Source organism: Larimichthys crocea, chromosome XIX (assembly GCF_000972845.2).
Source record: "Larimichthys crocea isolate SSNF chromosome XIX, L_crocea_2.0, whole genome shotgun sequence".
Classification (NCBI taxonomy): domain Eukaryota; kingdom Metazoa; phylum Chordata; class Actinopteri; family Sciaenidae; genus Larimichthys; species Larimichthys crocea.
Window position 1 is genome coordinate 3,467,937 of NC_040029.1, and position 24,712 is coordinate 3,492,648.

The 24,712-nt window shown below is 40.1% G+C and overlaps 1 protein-coding gene across 1 annotated transcript in view; it reads right to left on the reverse strand.

Annotated features, from left to right (window-relative positions):
* The window catches only part of LOC104925740 (gamma-aminobutyric acid receptor subunit gamma-3), an 87,286-nt gene that overhangs the window by 53,619 nt on the left and 8,955 nt on the right, over positions 1–24,712 (reverse strand). The window contains exon 3 of the mRNA XM_019256908.2: positions 404–471. Coding sequence (XP_019112453.1) covers positions 404–471 — 68 coding nt within the window. The remainder of the gene's footprint in view (positions 1–403; positions 472–24,712) is intronic.

Sequence of the window (24,712 nt, forward strand, 5' to 3'; positions counted from 1 at the left end):
TTTCCAAAACCATTTTCTCCTTCTAGTCAAACTTTGCTCAGGGAATTACCATGCTGCTGTGAAAGATCCACTCGCTAAGTGAAGCCAAAAAGCAGAAAACTGGAAGAAAGTTATGGCCGAGCCTGAGAGAAAGACTCTCCCCTCCACAGAGACAGAATTTAGCATCGCTCTGAGTTTCTAAACTCACTCATTCGCTTCATCTGAACTGATTGACGGGATGCGAACAAAGCATCCACACCTGTCTTCCCTGGCTTCAGCGCGGAAACAGCTGCGATGGCCCGCACGACCTCCAAATGCAGCGTGAGTAATGGCTGCTTTCATGTAGGATGATGCTAATGTCGGACAATGGACAAATGTGTTTGCGTGCGACCGGCTGAGAAAGGGAGAGAGGGATTTAACTCACCATATCGATGGATGACACAGGCCCGATGCTGTTGACATATATGCCCACATCGATGACTGTTGGTTTCACTGCAAGAGCCAGAAGGAAGAAGAATGAGTGATTGTAGCTGCACATATTGTAGGTGGGAAACGTGCAAGATTTATACATGCAATCATTCCATTTTGTCATTTGTGAGAGAACCGGCACGTGTGTCCACGGCAAAAACTCTAATCAAATCTAAACAACCATCGTCATCATTCAACGTCACAGATAAAACCGGTCTATTTCCTCTTTGATGAAGGCTGATCCATCCATCCATCCACAGTGGGAAGATTCACTTTTCAAAATCAGAAAAGCTTCAGTGTGCTTCCTGGAGCAGTTACTGTGTTACCATGGCAATTAATAGCATTTCCAGTCAGTATGTAGGATTGTGGCGGGGTTTTGCTTGGCAACAACATTCGGGTTTGCTTCTCGGAAGCAAAAATTGCATAAGTGTAGAGTGGAACCTGACCTTAATGCTGCAAGTAAGAGTGTTATTTTGTTTGTCTTATTACTGCAGGAAGGAGACCAAAAAAACAAAAACCTCCTCACTACCTCATCTACATCTCTAAATAACACCTACACAGCAGTCAAACCTGTTGTTAGGTGATGTTTAACAGGACACTTCTTCTAGTGCCACCATGAGGGGTACATGTGCTAAGCCACTTGTATAAGCTCACATACAGAGAAGACAGAAAACAATCATTTATTATGAAAACTGTTCTTTCATGTTACATAATGCAGAAAAGAAATGTATTGGTGTCATTCTAAAGTTATCCAGCAGAGTGAAAAATTCAGATATTGGTCAACATTTTTATATTTAAATGAACACATTCGTGCAAAGATCCAAATACTTTGCCAAGACTTGCAACAACTATGTAATGAGGCAGGATATTTGAGTTCAAGAGTTCAGTTTAACAATGAACTTTGTCCAAAATGACAGTGCACTGAAACCGTAATAAATATACATTAAAAAAATAGATTAATAGATAAAACTTCCTGCATTATGCCAGGTAAATAAAAAAAAAAAAATTAAAACACACTTTCCATCAGTGGATAACATATACACCAATACAGATATTTGTAAGAGGCCAATTTTAGCCAATAAAATAGGTCTGGCTGTAATTTACAATACAGTGGCAAGCAGCACAGAGAAAGAGACAACGGCTCTCCATGCATTAGTCTACAATGTACATGTAAACTTATGTAACCATTAATTAGTGAACACGTCAAAGAATAAATAACATTTCAAGAATCTCAGTGTAAAATCAACCACCTTTTTAAAAAAAAACACTATCAGATGCCACATCGCTAATCTGGGAATTTCAGAGATCTCTTCCTAACGTGATTCAGGTATAATTATTGTTTTAAGAAAATTTTAAGAGAAATGTAAATCTGTTTTGAAATCACTAGATCAACTGAAACAAGCCTCACATTTTTCCCCATGAACCATTTCTAACATGCACTCTACACCACATGACACTGGTGCAGCGTAACATTTCAGTGATGGCACACACGACGACATACATACATACATACTGACTGTCTCGAGCACAACACAACTGTCTGCCTTTAGAATGACACCGAAAAACAGCAGCAGCACCTCTTTCAGACAACAATGAGCTGTTTTGGTTACACGCATAATGGGTGCATGTGGGAGGTATTGCATCAGTGTTCTAGCTGGTTTGTGTCATTTTGCAGGGTTGTGATGAGCAGATCTGCAGGGTGGACCTCCCTTTTGAAAAATAAGTTAACCTAAATGGTTATTTGATACATTACAGATCCACTCACAGCACTTAAATCAAATCTTCCTTTGACTTCCTTCCTCTTATTTGCCATGTACAATTAAATTACATATTTTTATATTGAAGCATTGTTGCTGCCTTGCCCTTATAAGATATCAGCCGTGTAGCACAAGATCGCAAAGAAGTAAAATGTTCAATTTTGCATGTTTATAATCCTTCCCTGAAGAAAAGCTGCCTTCAAGCAGTGTGCTTAACACCTGACCTTGCTCAGTCCAGCTGCTCGCTATCCAGCAAGTTTGTTTCACACAGCAGCTTCCAGGTATGAACGTCAGCCTCAGAATGAATATAAAGCAAGTTTATGCTGAGAAAAGAACTGATATTCTCATGTAAATGTTCCCAGCACAAGTAAAAAGTTGAATAAAACCGAAGTTGTTCAATTGATGCACATTAAATTGGATATTTTTAGTATTACTAGTTGGTTCTCTGCAATCAGCAGCATTAAAGATTAAGAGCACTTAACATGGCACTTTGTATGTAATACAATCATGCAAGTTGTCACAGGTTGAGGAAAAAGCTAATGAATGAATCCAATCCCACATAGCAGTCATCTCAAGTGCTCATCAACACTTTCTATATTGTTGCACTGTCAGCGTCTTCACAGTCATGGCGTTTCCTGTGCTGTGATGTTGATCCAAACAGCAGAACTCAAGTGCACATGCATTTGCGTGTTATGTCCCCGGGGACCTGCTGTGCTCCACTACTGATGCAAACAGTTTTGGTTGGAGGGCGGCCTGCTGGGAGGTGTTGATTCAGTTCCAACAGCATGTTCTGCTTCACCAACTGGACAATGAGGGACAACAATGCAGCTGCACTTCTGAAGTTAGTTCAGCTTGTTCTGTGCCTATAGAGATCGCCTGATCTTTGGGTTGAAATGTGTAGCTGGTCAAAACACGGCAACATTTTAATACTGATAAAATGAGGCAACAATACAGTTTTTGCGGTTTGAAAGAGGAGATATAACTGTTTGGCAACATTTTAGCCATGTCAGTGGCCCTATGGTGGTCCACCACTGAAATTTCTCAGCAACTATTTGCTCACTGCCATGGAATTCGATACAGAATTCAAGGGTCAGCCAGGCCAAAGGTATATTGGCTTACCGGTTGCCTAGTCAGTGCTGGAGCTACATTTATAAGTTCATTTGATAGCCGTTCAACACTTCGACAATGAACCGCAACAAAACTTTACGATCCTTCTCTCTGTCACGGCACTCTAAAACCTTTTCTCCAAACTATGGTCCCAGACATGTTCTGACACCACCCTCTTAATCACCTTGTCCTCCCGCCTTTCAGACCAACACCGGTCTGACAGCCATGCCAAACGCGAGGTGGGGGTACCGTGACAGTCCTAAGAGCATAAAATCTCATGATTCCGGTGGCAGCACCATTATGAGGCTGTTTTTAATGACATGTCTTGCCATCAAATTTGGCACAGGCATTCATTGACTCCTTACCATTATCAGGTTGAAGTTTTAATTTGGTTCATGACCAAATACATGCACAACTAACGACGTTCCTATTAGCTGATTCATAATCAACTCCTTGTCATAGTTAGTTACTGTCCTGACAAGGACAAAGATAGCCATGTGCCTCCTCACAGTCTATTCTTTCACCTGCCATGGATGTTGGAGAACTTGTACCCTGTACTCTGATTAGTCAGTGGGAGCCAATGCTGTTGCAACGAGGCATGATCCCTCACCGGCTGTCCATCTGAAAGCAAATAGCTGGTAACCGGAGCTGAGCCCAAGTCTCTGGTGTAGTATTTTGACCTCACCCCACCATTTCACGCAGAAGAGTGTTTCTGTTCATATCTGCTTTTTTAAAAATGTTCCTGTTGGCATCTTTCTGGTCATAGCAGAGCATCTCTAACCTTCTTTTGAGTACTGTAACAGCATAACTGGGCATCAAGCCCTGCTTCAGGCTCAGAATCAAGTCTTTATTGTCCATTTGGGGAAGTCTGGCACCGAAGGCACACAAGACAATACATAATCACAATGTACAAATTACTGAGAAATACATAAGATGCCTTCATTGTTCGAGGGGCTGGAGAGGATTCGAGCATGCACTGGGAAACCCCAGGACATCAGACAACAGGCAGGAGGTAAACAATATTCACACATTTAGGTCAATGTAACTCAGCTGCATCTGTCTTTGGCCGAGGGCGGAAAAACCTGGAGGAAACCTAGGAGACAGCGAGAACCACTGTCCCTCCTGTGAGACCCATTTACAGTGAAAACGGAGGGAAAAACATTGGGGAGACCACAGAAGTGGAGGCATGGAGTGGAAAGCTGATCTGTTACAGCTTAACAGGTCTGCAGCATTTGGAAACTGGGACAACCTGATGGGAATTGTCCTTAATTTACACCACTGTGCATAATAAAGGTAGACGATGATACTCCGAATCTCCATAAAAATGTTTTACACAGACAACTTGGTCTACTGAGGAACAGTAATCACCAGTTTTAGAGATATTTACCAGTGCAGCATAGGAGGTAAAAACAGTCCGGTGTTTTTGGCCTCCCTTCAGTCTTTTATTTTTCCCCCTCTGGAATCGAGGGTGAGTCAACACAACCACAACAGCTGAGCCGACCTGACATATGCCCACATAGGATGGTGCATAGGTAGTGATTACGCTGCTGAAAAAGAGAATATTCAGGACATCTTTTCGTCTGCACTGCTTATCCCTTTTCATCACTTCTGTCTGAGAGCTTGTTTTGCTCCCTTTCATCTCTCAAAGAAAAATTAAGTTGAAGTGAAACCAGCGGCTAATCAATATGGGAAGAGACTAAAAACACCTACGTACCTATCTGTATCCATCAACCCAATTTTCCCACTTCTAATGGAGAAACAATGATCCACAGAGGCCAGATGAATCCCTTTTCCTCCTCTTCTTGTTGCTCATCCTCCTCCTCCTCGTCTTGCTTTTCAGAAAAGCATGACAGGCCCCCCCATCTGTATTACCACATTACCCTGTGGGCCTCGATTAAGAAGAAAGGGCTTTTATGCCGGCTTGGCCTGGCTGGCATGACAAATGCATTACGCGTTGTCAGCCCAGACACACACATATGTAGATGTACATATCCCAGCTGACCATCCAACTCCCATATGTTCAGTGTCCAAGGAGAAATGAGCTAGTACTGCAGGCCTCAGTGGGCTGTCAGATGCTATACTGTGGGTCAGCCTTACGTCTTCACTTTAAAAATAAATGTGCTGTAAAATAATGAATCACATCCTGCTCCCTAAAACTCACCTATAGTACTTTAATGGCTTCTAGCCATTTGGCTCAGGGGAACACTGGTTGACAAAGGCACAGTGCAAAGTACTTGAAATATTCTGTTAACCACTACTAGTGTCTGCTAAAAGCTACCACCACACCAACTGCTCTGACACAGAAATGGCCAACCAATTAGATGTTAAAAGCACAGAGCTAATTTCAGCTAGAAAGAAATAGCTACGACTAAATTTCTTAGAGAACTTTTTTCCTAGCGGTCATCTCTCTTCAAACCAAGCAGCAACCTCCATGGCTGTGAAGTGAAGCCAAACACAGCAGTCCCTTGAGCAGCCACTTGAGGCTGGCTGCAGAACATTTCCATCTCCGTAAGCGTCCGTGTTATTTCGTTTTATTTCACATCAGAAATAAACATGTTTACAGCCTGGTAGAAAAAACTGTTTGTGTCGGTCGTTCATGACAACTGTACTGAATCTAAATTTTTCTTTAACGTCCATTCTTTTTACGTTCACTGGCTAGATATTGTTAGTTAGACTTAACTAAAGCTAACTAAATTTCAAGTATTTTCTCCTCACTGTAAATATCTAAACAAAGTTTATTTTCTGAAACAAACTAAATGGACAAGGAAACTGGAACATTTTTTGTTCTTTGTGTTTTTGCCTCACATTCCCTGAAGATTGTCCAAAAGCACAGTACAGTCTCTGCAGTTTTTTTTTTTTTATCTGGCTTCTCTGACTATGTTTTATAATCAGCCTAAAAGGCATAAAATAAAGACATCATGACCTTTCTATCTGGCTAGCCTGAAAGTTTTTTGCCAGCTTCACTACTTCTGTAGTTACTGCCCTATTTGTAGGGCAGGAAAGGAATATTAATCCTAAGAAAGCCCACGCTATTTTGTGCAATTTTGGAGTATATGGAGTCATTTCTACATTTCTGAGTAAGTTCTCTAGAAACGGGTGGTTTCTTTAAAACCTTTCAGGTCACTTTGTTGCCTGTAATAGTTCATCTGGATTATTCCAGCGGAACAAATGCAGTCTGCACGTAACTACAGCCTCTATTCAGTTATCCTTTTAAGTCACTGTTATGGGTCACATAGTTCAAGTCACTTATGGATCCACGAGAGTTTAGTCTGCACACACTGTAATCCATCACTCCATACTCACTGCGCTGGTACAGCCCATGTCGTCCACAATAATCACACATCATGTCATGCATGACCCCTCTGTTCCCTTGTTAGGATGTGTAAAAGCCCTGCAGCTCATAGTGCCTTTAGTTAGGGTTTGCATGGAAAGGCAGCTTCTATGGTCTACCAGTGGTGAGCACACTCTCTGTTGCTATGGTTTTATGAAACTGAAAAGATGTAAACTGCAAATCTACTGCATAAATTGAGTGGATGGTTCCCATTTTTGGACAAAAACAAAGCTCAGTATTAACATATTAAATGGAGGACAATTCTTATCTAACAAGCTTTAACCAATTCTCTGGTATTTTGGTGGTATTTCATTAGAAAGAGCACACACACAACCCAAATCTTCTTTACATGTAAAAAATAGTATGTTCCTTATAGAACTGAGTAAAAATGCAGGACAGAATTTTACAATTAAGTAAAATTAGTGAAAACCAAAAACACTGACTAAATAAAAAACAACAAGAGGTTTTGCTTGCTTTACTTTTATGCTGTGGTCATGTAAAAAGCAGTTGCAAGTCAGTGTTTGCACCACTACCATTAGTCCCTTTAAAAAAAAAAAAAAAAAAGTACAGTTATGTAATCCAAATCCAAAGTCTGAGTTCAGGTCAGTATTTTGGGAACATGCTCATTCAAATTTCATGCCAAAAGTTAGATCCAATTAGGATCAATAGGATCAAGTCTCAGACCTGTCTGTTAAATATGAACCTACAGCGAGGACACAGTTAGCTTAGATTCACACAAAAACTGGGAGCTGAGGGAAAGGGCCCTATGATTAAAATAATAAAAATCAGACTACCAGCATCTTGTCATACAAGAACTAAAGCATAAAAAAAAAATGTTTTGTGTCCACTGGTTGGTCTGGCATACTTCAAAGTGACAAGACACCAAGAGGTCACTTCACTAAGCTAACAAACTTCTGGCAGTAAACAAGTCAAACATTTAACCTAAACCGAAATATTGATGTATTCCTTTAAATATGGTGCAATCCTTTGGTAATACAGCAGAAATCATTGTCAGGAACCAACCATTAAGAATTACTAGTAGTAGTAGTCGTCGTCTCTGATTGGGCCATGCAACTCTGCCAGGGCTGCAACCAAGCAACTGTGCATTTATATTACACTAAATGGCACAAAGATGGAACCTAAACTACCCCCAACAACTACTTTCCAGAGCAGAAATGCACTGCTCTTTAACTCCAGTTTTTGATTGTGCAGTTGTCAGTCAATGTTCTAATTCATATCCATGTTAATCACAACAGAACTCATGTAAATATGAGCTGACAAGAGGAATATTTGTGTCAGCCCTCTAGTGTCAGCCCCCTAGTGGTAATCACAAGTAGGCCATGCAGCCCCTTTTTTGTTGGCTCCCAAAAACTCCCCTCTGGCATTACAGACACTGAGCTGACTGATGTTCGTTTTCTTTTCTCCTCAAAGTCTTTAAAAAAAAAAAAAAGGCACGAAACATTACTGGGTGGTTAGAATAAAACAAAGAGGGCCAGTGACTAACCTTAAAAATGTACATCCAAGTTACTTCAGAACAACAATGTTTCAGTGCCTCTCTTCTATTATGAATGTGGCATTAAACAGGCCATTATCACACAGTAGTACCACAACTCTCTATGCGGTGTGGGGGGGCACCTAATCCTTATGTATAGGACTGCACCAGCTCCACTCGGGAAGAAACCTCTCTCTGCCGTCTTTGCCATCAGTTCTCAGTCAGCATGGTGCTGTACCACACACTGGGAAAACAACAAAATGCTAAAAAAGGCACACACACAATTTGTTGATTAGTGAAAACTGTTGAGGGGCGCCAGAACACACAAACTGCTAAGGGAGTCGACTGATTTATTCAAGAAGCTTTCTGTGCAAAGTTTGAATAAGAATCTCAGGAACTTGTTAAATAACAGTGTGACTTGCTGAACATTGGTACAAAATGTCAGGGTGCAACTCAGCCACAGCTGACTCCAGTTCACAAATATTCTCACATACTGGTTGAAAACCAACAGAAGACAGATAAAGAGGAATTGAAAAGGTTGCATACATCTGATGTCACTTAAGACTCATCTCTGTAATATTTGTTAACATTGTCAAGTATGGACAACAAAGATTGACATCATGTCTGTATCTCTTGATTTCAAAAACGTATGTATTCTGATTTATATATCATGTTTTGACACCCAAATCAACAAACTGTTTTGTTGCATTAGCTTGCAATCAAGTGTACAGCTGAAGTTACAAAAGGGGCCACAGAGTGTATTAGAACCACTCATGTACAGGCTATATTGTACCATTGAACCACATTGCATAAAGGGACGCTGTGTGCATCAAGATAGATACTTTTGTCCTTTCAAGGCAATCTGTTGTCACAGTCTGTGCATAGCCTTGCATAAACAACTCCACAACATAACCACAAAAATAGACATCCAATACAGCACATTTTCCACCTACCTACATCCCATACACATAGCACCCACACGACAGTTACCGAGGTGTTTTGTAAAATGATGCTATGGCAGAGGAGGCAAAACTCCTGCCGTAGCATCCCTCTTTCCAGGCCACGGACCTGTATTTGTGACCGGATGGGAGCAGTGTGAAAAAAGGGTTGAGGGGGTGGCTGAGGTCGCATGTGCTATACTGTGTGTTGTGGCTTTGCTGTTGAGGTCTGTGGGGTTCGAGGTGGAAAGACCAATAATTTGGGAGGCGTGGTGCATGTGACTTGGAACAATAGGAGAATGGGCTGGATGAGGAGGCTCAAAATAAAAATAACCAACAAAAAAAACAAAAAAAAAACTGAAGTGCTGAACATTTTGTATGCACTTTTGAGACGTCCCTACCTTCAGCTCATCCAGTGTTGAATCAATTCTCAAGATACACAAGCAAGCTGTCAGGCTTTAATACAAGAACATGAGGTCAAATTAACACCGTGGAACAGCAGTCAAGCTTGGATGTCTCAATATCAAAGTGTTTTTAGCATATTCTATTTTCGTTGCATCATGTCCAGTCATGTTGCTTTGGCTCCTCTTTGCTCAGAACAGACAATTCCAGATTTACTTCTATACTCTACTAAAAGTCTGGATCTGATGATTATAAGCCATCAAACATAAAGAGCAATGCCTTTATCCTCCATCATTTTAATTCTATTCTAATGACACTTTGCCAAGGAAAAAGTTCTGTGGTTCATCCCACTGAGGTTTAACTCAATTAAACTGTTTCTGCCTCCAAGAAATGTTTAAATAACTAAAACTGCATAGAGCGTGTGGGAGACCAAAGCCATCTGGTTCTCCAAAGCAGGAAGCTAAAAAATTATTTGCAAATGCTCTTTGACCCACATCTGCACATTTCCGCAGTAACTCACTCCAAGGACAAGCTGCAGCGAGCCATCTGCATCGCTGAGAGGGACAGCAGCTGACTATTGAGAAACCATCATGATGTTTACTGCTGAACTCTTCCGCCCAGAGAAGAGGTAACATTTGACAGCCCTGCATCTGGTAGATACAGGTCCAGCAGCTCATTAGAATTCTTATTCTGAGATGATGTGTCTATCTGAAAACACATGGGATGTGACTGCTGCCTAATTTGATGCTACACAGCAAAGAGAAACCAGAGACACGTGTTGTTGCAATGTTACGCTATAGTAAACAGAGACACTCCAGCATGAGCAACGCTGCTAATGTCTCTGCTTTAGTTTGAATCAATCACAAAGCTCCTGGTTGTTACATAAAGACAAAGAGGCTTTGACAGTGAGGTGTGACCTCTTAGTGCGATATACTACCTTTGGGTTTACTTCATTCTGGATAGTCATTGGTGGGTCAAAGGTGAATGTGGGCGGTACTAATCGATTCTCCTGACTCTGGTCGACAGGTGTCAATCATCCACACTCGTTGTGTTAGCTTGTTAACTTGTTTTAGCCTTAGCAGCACCGCTAGCTGCTACCTGCTGCTTCATATTCTTTTAATACCGCTTGTTTCAAACATCGCGTCGTATTAAAACTCCAAGTCTTCTTTCTTCTGCCACACTGGTGAAGACATATTCATTATTAGTCTGGCAGAGACGGGTCAATAAGGCGCGATAACTTTTGGGGCTACTCGGCGTGCAAACGTCTGATGAGTGAACATGTTTTTTTTTTTTTTTAAAAGCTGAAAAGTTAAATTGTAAAGTTGAAAAGTGAAGATTTTTTAAAAACAAAAATATGTTTATCGATTACTTCATTAATCGTTATTTGATTGACCTTATCGATTATCTAATAAGCGGCTGTGAGAACATACACTTCACAGTGTCTTTAACATAAAGCAAAATATTGCTTATATACTGAATTAAAAAAATGCATGTTATATTCCTCAACTAATGTTTTATTGTACCAGTTGGGATACGATACAGATATGGCATTTAACCAAAATAAATTGCACAGAAAATTGAAATACATTAAAAAAATAATTGTGCAGTGGCTCACCTGTTGCATGTGAAACATTAAGCAACATGCTATACAATATGGGCTTAGCCTACACAGTATTAAGCCTACATATCATTATCTGGTAAAGTAGATGAAAACCTGAAAACCTTGAAACATTAGCAGAACGACTTCTAATCTCCCTTGTTCTAAGAAAGGTAACAGTAAGATTACTAGCCTAGTAACTAGTAATATGTAGTACTGAACACAGCTTAAATCATCCCTGAGGAAGGTGACAGTAAAATTAGGGCCTCTATTAAACAATTTCCCGCAGAAATTTTGAGTGACGAGAGAGCTGAGCATGTTTATTTAGACACAGGAGCATGTTAGCAATCAGCATGTATTTAATTCTTATTGGCTAATACTAATTGTTAGCGCGTCAACACGGCTGCATGCAGGTTTTGAAGGTGGTATCTTAGTGAACTCGTAGAGCTGCTGAACTTAAAAGGTAGCACCGCAGAGTTTACACTGAGCGTCTTTCTCATCATTACTTAGTTTGAAATGCTCCCATACTCCACTTCGTTTTAACCGCCTCATGTTTGTGTGCCGTTACGTTCAGGTACGTTCGGTGTGGCCTAGATTAAATAAAATAAAACTCCTGTGGAAAATGGCCCTAGATTCAGTTAACCTAATTAATTTAATTAAATTCTATGACATTTAACCGATTAACCGTTTACATCCCTAATAGGAATAATAATTCCTGGAAAGTGCGCTTACTCGCTTTCTTGCCACTGAGAAAGATTAAATGAAGATTAATACCACTCTCATCTCTGTATGTTAAATATGTAGCTAGAGCCAGCAGCTGGTTACCTTCATGTTAACTGGATGCAGCCTGTAACCAAAGGTAAAAAAAACAAAAAAGCTATCTGCCAAAGCTCACTAAAATGTTGCAGTGTGTCTTGGCTCTAAGCAGTTGCTAGGCAAGCACCAGAGACTCCAGGAAGTTACTCATCTCATCAACACTACATGAACTGCAGGTGAAGAAAAAAATACAATAAAAATACAATTTTTGCTTTTGGCCAATTACACATACTGCCGTTCCTGCTTGAAACAGATGGAGGGCAACCTGGTGTGTGCAGTCAGATGTGTGGAGAAAGAAGGAAAAGAAAGTTTGAGCAAACACTAAAATAAGGTGGGGAATTAAAATGGTGACATAAGAAATGACTAGAAATATGTTCATGTCCTCAAATAAAATATAAATCCCACCAGTTATGTCATTCTGTGCGAAACACTGCAACCAGTCCTTATTACAGTATGTGTTTGGAGACTCTGTACCAGCACTGTGACCGGTTGTTAAATAAAAAACAGAAGTCTTATTGTGTGCCTGGGACTTTTGTAGAGGTATTGAGTATCATCTTTTTATACTGGTATTGTATCAAAGTTTAAACTAAGTTTTAATTTAGTTTTTGTGCTTTCTCGTGGATCATGCTTAGTTCGGAGACTTTGGTTATGCCTGCTGCGGTCCTTCCTGATCTATCCTGCAGTCTCCCCTCTCCTTAACTCAACTGGTTGCAGAAGGCCACCCACCATGAGCTGGGTTCTGCCTCTTACAAATGTTGCGTTGCCACTGTCGTCAAGCGCTTGCTCACAGTGGTAATTGTTGAATCCCTGTAAATGAGTACAGTTTAGACCTGCTTTGTTACAATTCTGCAAATTTTGGTAGTAGTTGCTGTGGAGAATAGTTGCAGTTTAGGAGAAACTATCATTCATTTGAAGTCGTATTGCTGAATTAGATCTAATGGTCACTCCATTTTAGCTACTTCTGAGGAAAAATCTGTCTTTTAGCTGCTGTAGCTAATTGCCAACTTTGACTGCCCTACTGTTAAGAGTGGGTTACACTGGCTTTTCAGAGGTTGATTGCTAAAAGTAGCTGCCTTCTGCCACCAAAAGAACAGCACTAGGGGTGAGAACCAAACCAAATAACCAAGAGATAAGAGAACCAAAACAGTAAAGTCGTGGGCTGTGAGCTGAAACTCACTATAAGGCTAAGTGGAGTGATAATTATTTGTAGGTTCATTAGCACAAGCGACCCCCATCACCGCCACATTTAAAATATTAGTTCGTCACTTTCAGTAAAAGCAAAGCAGACACTTCTATTTTTTAAACCTGCTACTTTTGTCAAAGGATACTTGGCCAGAAAAACAGTTTCTATACTGAGCACCAAGCTTTGTGTACATCTGCCTGAATGAATTTAAAGCAGGGCATTGTTGATGCACATTTGCTCAGCAAATCTTCCTTGCATAAACAAATATTATTGAAATTAAGGGTGCAGCTTCGCTGGGTGACCCTGTGGAGAGTGTTTTATGAGGCCGATCTAGCATACACGTTATGGAAGTACGAGTCAAGCTTATTTCGGTGGATGCAGATAAAAAGATGGATCTGGTGAAAAAGAAAAGCTCATATTCTCTTCATGAACGCACACAAAAAAAGTCATGTAAGTCTTAATGAAAAGACTTTCCCATCAGATATTGACCGTCTGTGTAGGTGTGTATGCAGTGTGTATTTGTGGTTTGTCCATGTGGGTGTCTGAGCGAGCACATACTGTACCAGATTGTATTCAGCTCTCCGAAGCCAATATAATAGATCTGGGAAGGTATTTCTCTTCCCTCTGAGGTTTAATGAGAACCAGGCAATGGGAAAGGTCTCACTGCTTATGAATCGCCACCAGGCAATCACACAGCTAACGCTGAGCAATAACTCAGCAAAATAGGGGGAGGAGGCGGTGGGGGGGATGCTTGTTACACGCAAACACGTTTACGGCGAAGATGCCGTCTTGTAAATGATCTCTCAATTCAATTTCCTGTAATACTTAAAGAATAATGAAATAATCACAACAAGCTCTTATACCTGCTCTTCTTGGTAAATGAGTAGCATATCATCCATTTATTGTATCAATTACTTTTTTAATTGACTGAAATGAAAGTGAATGAGAGTCACAAGCGACTACGTGGACTTTAAAATAGACTTAGACTTTGTTCACACACGGTTGGAGATTACGGGGGATGCAAATGTAAAGCTTTTCGGCTCGGCTTAGGCTAATCCCAGGATACTGTGTTAGCAATCACAACAGAATATATTTATAATAATGCTAATAGGCGTTGGACGCCTGCCACAGCAGAGGTTAATGCCATAATCTCTCAGATGGGGGAGGAGACAGAATATTAGGTGCCTTATATACACACACACACACTAAAGCATATTTTTAGGCTGACACAAGATTGGTTGAGTCAAGTCCTTGGTGACAGGCATTGTGACTTTTCCCACCATCAACTTTGTCACTTTAACCAAGGAAATAAAAACCAGAGACGTGCGTCACAGCTGGAGATTCTGAAGATTTAATTAGACTTTGTGTCCATCAGGTAAACAATGAATTATGCATTATTTTGTTCCCCCGGTGCAATCACAGCAATGGAAACTGTCTGAGAGCAAACAAGCTAACATGGAAGATGAGATTTCATCAGTTTCAGACTTCCGGAAAAGATGCCACATTTGTCTTCAGACGCACAAAACATGAAGGTAGTAACCCTGTTTGTCTGTCTGCATGAGGTAAGCCTATATAAAAACGCCAAAAAGAACTGAGCAATAACACTAAATGTACAACATATTACAAGTATTTTTACTTTGCTCAAAATTTAAAAGAGAAAATTAGTCGGAGAGAGATGCATCCACCATCCAATCACAGCTTGGGGCTATGGTTAGGAGTATCCCCGCTATGACATAACACATCACATTGAACCATTTTCCTGTGTGGTTGCAAGGACATTTAACATTATTTTTGTGATCTACCGTCAGAACTGTGAGAATTCTCAATCACAAATTTAACTAGATGTGCAACTTTATTATGAAAGGCCGCCTGTCAAATCAGATTGGATGAGTCCACGGTTCTGCCCCAAAAAATCCGATTGGAGAGTTTGTTTTTCATTGAGACACTGACCATTTTCAGTTTTCAGCATGAAACGTAACACACCTCCTCACGTCACAATTTTCTCTGAGTTGTTTTTTGTGGCATTTTGAGATATTCCTGATGACATTTTAGAGTTTATTGTTTCCTGGTAAACCATTAAAAGCTGGGAAAACAAAATAATTAAAAAAATAAATAAAACTGCATTCCCAGCCAGACTGGCCACTGCTGGTTTTACAGGTTGTGTTTGGTCCTGGAAGGTAAAAGCTGACACGAGATCAAAGCTCTACCTGCTATACATAGCAGTGGGGGTGTAACACACAGAGCCACACCTTAACTGGCTGCAGAGAGGTAAATGAGGAAGCAAACAGCACTCTCATTTCATAGGGTATTTTAATTATGACAGTTAATGTATAAATCATGTATTTTACTGCATTTCTGTGATTTGACTTTTATTTCTGCATTTTCCATTACATCCCCGGCAAACCGCCGGTGTTTTGGCTGGAGTGGAGTGGACATGGGAGACACAGATGGAAATCGATTAAACGGTTAGAGCTCACAGGGATGGGAAATGTGTCAGCCATGATCCAGGCCCAGCTTGGTCTTATTACCACCTAATGCACTTCACTTTGGCATCAGACCCGCGTTAAACCTCGACACGATTGCTTGGCCATTCCTTTGTGCTTTCTCATTAACTCGGGAACGCAGAAGGAATCAAAGTTCCACAACCTCTATTTGGAGATGAATTAACATTTTAAAGAAGCTAAATTTCTGGTCAGGCTTGCTGTTTGCCTCCTCACAGTGTGTGTGTTTTTTTCCAAAATGGCACAGCAAACTGCATTCATCTGCAAATATTTATGTCAGCATACTTCTGTGCATTTGGCAGGTAGCTCCATAGTTTTAAATATAAGGAGGTATAGAAGTTTGTTAATTTATGCAGTAAGGTTTTCTAAAATATAATTTTATCTGTAACTGAGCTATGATGATGACACACGCAGGCAGACATCACCATGGCGACGTAATGTCCCTTATGCAAAGTACCATGCTGGCAGATGATACATGACAATGACATGAAAAATGTATCCACTATTTATTCTGCAGCTTGTTTTGAAACAGAAGCTCAGAAGAAGTCAGTGATGTGACATTTGATTGGCTACGAAGTCGTTTTGTTGATACTATAGGAATATTCAAATCAGTTTTAATTTTCTTAAAGCACGAGCTTGATAAGCAGGAACAGCTAAATAAAGCAGTTTGATTTAAAAAAAAAAAAAAAAACAGAATATAGCTGCAATATTGAATCAACACTGTATAGTGATTGTATCAAATCTGGACATTTATAAGCATAAGTCCTACTATCAAGTGGAAAAACTGCCACCATTACGATTTCTCCCCATGCTGTGAAAACACTACTGCACTGCAGCAAAACCAAGTGGCAAACCTCTGTGGCTGTGAAATGAAGCCAAAAACTGCAGTTCCTCAAACGTCCATTTGAGGCTGGCTCCAGAACAAGTCAGTCTCCATACGTCCCAATGTTCAAATGTCCAACTTTACAGCAGAAACAGCCTGGTACAAGAACAGTTTAGGTCTCTATAGCTAATTGTTGGGTGTTTTGATTGACAGGTGAGTGCAGCCACATGTAGCTTGTTTGAGCGACCACGCTCCACCTCTTGATTAACCGGGAGGTGGCAGAAGATGGTGCCAGGCAGAGTGACCACATTGAGCTTCACAGAAACCTACGGGTGACATCCCGGATACGACATCCATGTTTTATACTGTCTATGTATGAAACACTTGTTGCATTGTGGGTCATGTAAACAGACTGTAGTTATATAGTGCCTTTCTAGTCTTTCAACCACTCAAGGTGGTTTTACACTGCATCTCATTCACACACTGATATCATTGGCTGCCTTGCAAGGTGCCAACTGCTCAGTTTTTTTGGGAGCTAACAATTCACACAGTCACACAACCATGGCACAGCCTTCAGGAGCAATTTAGGGTTCAGTATCTTGCTTAAAGACACTACAACATGCAGATGGAAGGAGCCGGGGATTCAACAACAATCATCTGATTAATGGATGATGTTCTCTACCTCTTTTGGTTTTGACAGTTTCTCTGCTTCTGTTGCATCAATTTCTTATATATCTATAACTGTTATAGAAGGTAATTCCTAAATGCAGGAAATTCTTGAACAACCTGGAGTGTAAATCTAAATATTGTTAATCCAGAGACATTAAGCCTCCAACAGACACACGCAGAGCAGAAGAGACATTTGCATCATAGAGCTCATAAAAGGCCAGCTTGTGATGCACGCCAGCATGTGTGTGTGTGCGTCCACAGCAGTGCATCCATCTATTGTGTGTGTGCCAGGAACTCCTGCACCTCATTCCCGCAGGTGATTGTCAGCTCGGCTAACCTGGCTACCTAAGATGTGAGGAGAAGTGTTTGCCAGCATCTAAACTCGTCTCTTCATCTAATGAAATGTCACCGGGCTTGAAATATTGAGGAGGCTCATCTGAGAACTGTCCTTTCAGCTGGTCAGGTGTCACCGCTGTGCCAAATGTCAGCTCTGTGAGGATCAAGGAGAGGCGCCCTGCCAGGACCGAGTCAGCCTCAAAGCCACCAAGATTTGAGCCTGAGGTGGAAAGAGCAACTCTTTCACTCGAGTGGAAATGCTGTAATTTTGGCCATGACCGCTCCCATCTTTAAAGATCATGAATCAAAATTTACAAGTGACATACAAGCTGTCGCTGTCACGTCGAGAATGATTGAGCTTTAGTCCTTTTTGTGTCCTTTGGTATAAAACTGTCACAGGCTGTAAAGCTGTGTGCAACTTAAGAGAATTGTAGTTTGGACAGGGGCTGTGTTTTCTGCAGCTTTGACATTCAAAGAGCCAATTTCATGATAACTGAAAAAAGTTCTTAATCTTTGTGAAAAATGCATCTCTGCAAAGAGTTTAGAGCTGTAACGCATTACTTGATTCATTTGTTGATAGAAAATCTATCAGCAACTGCTCTGATAATCTAAATCAAGCAAAAGTTCCAATTTTCACTCATTTCATCTTCTCTAATAAATCTCAGATTCACTGCTTTTTTGTAATATGACATGAAACTGAATGTCTTTGGGATTCAGGCTGTTCAAGCCAAATCAAATAAGCAAATTTGCCACTTTGACAAATCATAGATTAAATGATTAATCCATTAATCGAGAATATAACTGTCAGGTTAACACCAGATTGTTCAATCACCACTGTCTGTGAAATAACCTCTGCAAATTACTTTGGCAGTGTCATCTTAATTATTTTTTAACTCTGAAATGTAATTCTAATCAGACAGTGACACTTGATGTACTTTGATAAAGTTGGAGAAGTCCTGACAGATTTTAAAAAGAAGAGGTCAAACTGGAGCAGCATAGGCGTCCAGTGGCCAAATGAACCAACACCGGTTTGACTCTGGTCAGGGACCTTTGTTGCCTCTCACCCACATGAAATTCAGTGTCCATAGGTACTTGGAGTCAGTTAAACTCAAACTGCTGATCCTACATTTCCCATAATGCACCCTTTCATTAGCCTCTTAAATGCCAACTTCAGACCTGATGACAGGGTTATTTATACACTGAGTAACACAGCTTGTGACAAACAAACTGAACTTCATGTTTAAAGTCAACGAGGGGTCCCTTGAATCACCACAGAACAAAACCACACTTTACAGCAAGTTTAGCTTTAACACATTTCTTTTTCATTATCCAATACCTGCTGTAGTTAACCTACAGTTAGCTTCATTTGCTAGCTGTAAAGTGGCTTCCCTCAACTCAAGACACCCATACACGCTTAATTTAAATGACTCAGTTTAAATTAAATACCCAACGCAAGTGATTCCAATTTCCAGCTGGGTAGTTATGATAATTAAAATTATGTGCTGTTCAGAAAATATAAATTCCAGTTCATTAACTGCATCTGATGATTTGAATGTTATGCAGTTAAAAAGGCATCTCAGTCGGAAAATTGACAAACAGGAGGTCCACGCACAGTTTTTAAAATCAAGGCTGTTGAGCATGCCGCCATTTCAAGAATCTAGACACAAACCTGAAAACTAAGAAGCACGGTGAGCTTGAAATGAGAGAGCTTGCACCTTGTTGATCCAATAAACTCCTGATCTTTTCAAGTCGCTGCATGCGATAGTGTTCATTAGCGAGGGGCCACTCAATTCAAAACATGCACCTGTGTTTGTTATCGAGCTGACCGCCTTTTCCAGCAGACGTACACCTTTAAATTTAAAGATCAGAGAGCATCAAAGCAGCAGCGACTGATCGAAGTTACTCAAGGATATGACTTCATGTGAAAAAAAAACAACTTACTTGTGCACAGCAGTGGTTATTCAACCTTTCCAGTCACAGACACAAAATGAAAGAAAATCCAATGAGGAGTTTGTCGAGTGCCAAAACTAATAGGACGTCACACTGACCCACAGCTTGGAGAAACGCCATTAACAAAGGCCGAGGAGTCTCACATCGCAAGTCTCATATCACAGGTTTCAATTATTTCTGAGCCCAGTGTGAAAAATGGCTGACAGTGTTGAAAGAGAAGAAAATTCGGCTAATCCTCAGCACACGGCCTTCATCAGCATGTTTCCGAGAAGTTATGCACCACAAGACGTCTTCATCAATTATCCTGTCAGGAGTCAGGATGCCAAGATAGGAATTTCAAAATAACAAACTTGCATAAATCATAAAGACATTACTCACTTGATGTTCACTAAAAGATCTGATGCTCGTTACAGCAGCCATGCACACTCTGAGACTGAACTTAGGCTACAAGCTAAAGGAAGTTAAAATTACAAACTTCCTGTCAGTCTTCACAGTTTAACAGTCATTTATACTGAGCTCCGGGGTTTGAAGTATGAAGGGGATTAGTCAGGTCTGACTGCCAGAGGCAAAAACACACATTTATATCCTTCTAAGTTGTCACAGTAAATATTTCAACATTTTTTTTTGTACCTGGAACAGTCTTGTAAGATGATTTCAGACACCATACCACTTGTTAACTTCTACATCACAGCTCACAAGTCACAAAAGCTAAAAAAGGAGTTGGCTATTCAGCTAGTGCACTTTAGACTGCGTGTCTGCGGAGAACCAACCTAAAAGTTAAACCCAGTCGGCTGTTTTTCACCTTAAATAGATTGAAAAAAGTGAATCCATATTCTACAGGATCATTTCCATAGCAGTCAAATGTTTCTATGGATACATTAGGAGCATATAGACTGTATAAAACACTGGATGTTGTATCTGTGCCGTCACCCACAGGTTTCTAGAGAGCTGTATGCTTCAAAATCTGAATGCTGCCTCTGCAAGTAGAGCCGAGGCGCCCTGATTGAAGCCTGGCTGCTCAAACATGCCACCCACCTGTCAATCAAAGCAGCCACACTGTTAATTCTGCATGACTTTAAGCCTTAATGTTGCTTGAACGGAGGCGTTCTATAAAATAAAATAAAAATTCAGCCTCAGTACAGTTGTCATGAATGAGGAAACTGGCTACAGAGACCAAAACTGTTTTTTGTACCAGGCTGTAAACATGTTTATTTCTGCTGTGAAGCTGGATATTTTAAAACACAGGGGCTCATGGAGGCTCTGATTCATTGTGTAGGCCTCACTTGCAGACAGTTCTGCCCTTGAATACATTGTTGGTGACCCCTGCCTGGAATATGATACAAAACTAATGGACTTCAGATGCAGATGTTAAACAAGCAGGCGAAAGATGGAGGAAAACTCGCACTCTGCTGAGTTCAGTTAAGTTTAACAGTAACTAATGACACCAAAAAAAAAAAAAAAAAAGGAAAAAAACACCACGGTGTCCTAAAAACCGACTACGTAGTCTAAACTTCAGTAACAGGACCAAAGGTTTTTTTCACAGACAGAAAGAGGGAGAGGCACCTGGTCCGTTGGTGCGTTACGTTAACGCGTCCGCCATATTGGATGTGGCAGATCTGCCCGTAAACTAATACAAGGAAATGGACTGAACTTCATAAAGTGCCTTTCTACAAAGTTCTTTAAGTTAATGTCTCTTATACACCCATTCACACACACACTAATATATCTGGGAAACAAACAGGCACCAAAAACAACGTATGTAACTTTTAAAGTGATGATTATAAATGTTTACTCCTTATGTAAGCACCAAACCAACGTATGTATTTTTCTAATGCTGAGTGTTTACAGCTACTAATATGTGTAACACTGTTACTGTGATGTTAAATATTGAAATATTTATATTTAACATTTAATCTGTGTCTATAATAACCAGATACTATAAAAACAATATATACAATAGATCTGGAATTGAAAGATTTTATGTCATTGTTTACTAATTAATTCATTTGTGAGGAAAACGATTCAACCGGAAGTGTATTCACGAATTCACGATTTTATTTTGAAATGTATACCTTGCATTTTTGGGCCTGACAGTGGAGGTCTGCAGTTTTATTTTGAAATGTATCCCGTTCATTTTTCGGGCCTGACAGTGGAGGTAGGTGCGTGACAGTGGAGGTCTGCAGCCAGCATCTCTTGGAAAGAGGGCGTGACAGTGGAGGTCTGCAGCCAGCATCTCTTGGAAAGAGGAGCTATTCAGTTTGTAAACGACGCACAAACATTTCAAACTCACCGCGTCACGTCGGTAAACTCGACGCGTCTTCTCGTCCTCCAACACGCGGCGGCTCTTCCGTCAAAATTATCCAACCAACTAATTCAGCGTGCTCAAAATATCAAACTTCACCCACTAACCGCAGCGTTTAGCTGTTAGCGTCCCGCAAGGTGTGCTCACCTGGGCGCGTGCCAGTAAACGCGTTCCCGCTGATCCGCGTGACCTCCCAGGTGTTTCTAATTGGTCTTGATTGCCGCTTTGAGTCCCTGACACACACTGATTATATTATTTAGTTTATTGGTGTATTTTTATTTTTTGCAAATTAACTGGTTTTTTTTATACGTAATATAAAACAATAGTAATACTAAATGTTGTGACAAAAAATTATATTTTACATTATTTTTTCTTAATAGCGCCGCCTATATGTATGATTTTTAGTACTGTTGTGACAAGTTGAAATATGTATTTTATGTTATAAGTTAAAAAAACAAACAAGATATAGCAGAATTCGTAATTAGTAATGGTCAAAATAATATTTAAGTAAAATATCGTCAAGTGGTTTAAAAAGAGTGTAAAAGAGTGTTTTCACTTGTCACCTTGTACATCAGCATGTTGATAAATTGTTGGGACAAGAAGAAGAGGATAATTAAATATGTTCGGAACTGTACGTCATAAAGAGATGATCACAACGGGAACATTTCAACCTGATAAAATCATATTTAAAGGAGCAGTGTGTAGGATTTAGTGCCATCTAGTGGTGCTCTCACCCCATGCCCACCTTCCTTGGGTAAAGGAGAAATGCGCGATAAACGTGTAAAAGACCCTATCTAGAGTAAGTTTGATGGATTTGGGCTACTATGGAAACATAGAGGTTCGACATGGCGGACCACGTCATCTGTAGATTTTAAACTCTCATTTTATGGTAACACAAACATTCTGCAAATACAGCCTCATGAATCTTACACACAGGACCATCAAACGATCACACACCACATCATAACTCACATGTAGGGTCACATAAACATTGGGCTACTTGGACATTTTTTATTTTATTTTATTGTAACACGTCAATGTGCATTTACTGCAGCACTTCTGAACAACAGTATTATAGATAAAATCTGCATCGTGCCCAACTGGGAATTAAAATATGTAATAAAACCAACAAGGTTTAAAGATTTAGCTTCAGCCTTGAGTGGCTCCAAACCAACAGATGTCTGTAGTTTTGCAGGTATTTGGTAATAAACAATAAAGTATTGGGGTACATCATAAGTGTCTGTACCAGATTTAGCTGTTGAGACATTTCTAAAGTGGTTCACGTATCGACTGACATAAACACGAAGACTCTTGCCGTCAGAGTTGCCAAGTTCTTCTTCACATTTAGTTCTTTTTTTATCGACTTCGTCTGTTAAAGCATCAACGTCAGTGTCATCACAGCACTTAAGTGCAAGACAAACACTTCCTTGTTATTTCTGGCAGTGGGATGTAAAAAAAGAACCCAATGCCAGGCTGAACTTTCTCAGTAAATAACATTAAGATTCCTCAAATCTGATTTCCGCTGGTTTTAATCTTTAATAAAACAAAGGGTACGTCAAAATCTTTTATCAAACAGGGGGAACATATTGGTCTGCTGACGTAGATTGACCAATGGTTGCCATGCCGACATTCCCATCCTGCAGTGAATGAATCTGACATGACTTCTGTATTGCAGAAATTGGTAGTAAGTAGAGGGGAGTTTAAAGGGTAAGTAAAGGGAGGGTCTTGAAGGAATGGGGGGAGGATGAGAGAGGTGATTGAGTGAGAGAGAGAGGAAACAGCTGCAAATCAATGATGTCTGAGCAGCTTTGGTTTCTATTTCTGACACACACCTGGCTTTTATCTGAATCAAAGTCCTTCTCTTTAGTGACACACACACACACATTTAGATCATGCACATCACATTTGTGTACAAAAGAAAGCCAAAGCAACAAACGTTATAAATAAACAAAATCAAATTAATAAATGTAGATGGATAAAAGTCTTACAAACACTGCACTGTAAGAAATGTTCGTCAAATTTACAGTAAAAAACTGTTAAATACCAACAGTAAAAGACTGTAAAATTGAAACCAGTATATCAGTGTAGTAGATACATAGGATTACCCTAAATTAACAAACGGTTCGGAACTTTAATTTATACTGTAACAATATGTAAAAAACACATAATTTTACTATGGAAAATATAATACTTTGGTAAAATTAACGGGGAAATACTATAATGTCACAAATATGTAATCACACGAAAATTAACACTTTAATGCTGTTTAAATTACAGATTTTGCTGATGTGTACTTTAAAATTTATGGTATAAAACTGTTTACAATTCAGCAAGAACACACCTTAATTTATACGGAAATAAGATGGTAAAAATATGGTAAAAAATGTTTGAAAAAAAAGTATGGTCAGTAGCCTATGGACAGTAAAACATTAGTTTACCACCCTAAGTCAAGAAACGATACATAACTTAAATTTGTGTGGCAGTGTGGCTGCTTGTTAGCTACAGTTAGACACACAGAAACACACACACCTCCTATTGAAATGCACACACAGTCTTTCCCTTTTCACTCCCACCCACGGGCTTAATTGTAAGCGCCAGACATATTCAGGGAGGCTATAATGGTGGATATGATTGCAGCAACCTGGTCAGTCAGTGTAAATCAATAGCGTGTTAGCGCTGGACAATTACAGCCTTCAGTCACCGTCACCTGCTGCGATCACACCCCAAAGAAGCAACTGGATTAGCCACCGGGCTGCATTGAAAAGCTGTCAGGTTGACTGTATTTGCATGCAGGCTGACACTGAAGCGTGTACCTAATCAGAGTGGAAAACAGCCGTCGAGCAGCTTGTTCAGGATTAACGTTTTGAAAGAAAAACAGGATTTCTCTTTGTTTAAATCTGATAAGGTCCAGTTATTTCACTCCGCTGTGTCACAGTTGTTGTGGAAAGTCGAGGGATTTGGAATAAGAGCAGTTTCTTAAAGTGCTAATAGCCTAATCAGATGTTTTGTCTGCATATTCTGAGCCACTAAGCAGCAATTTGTCTGACTTCTTCTACCTTGT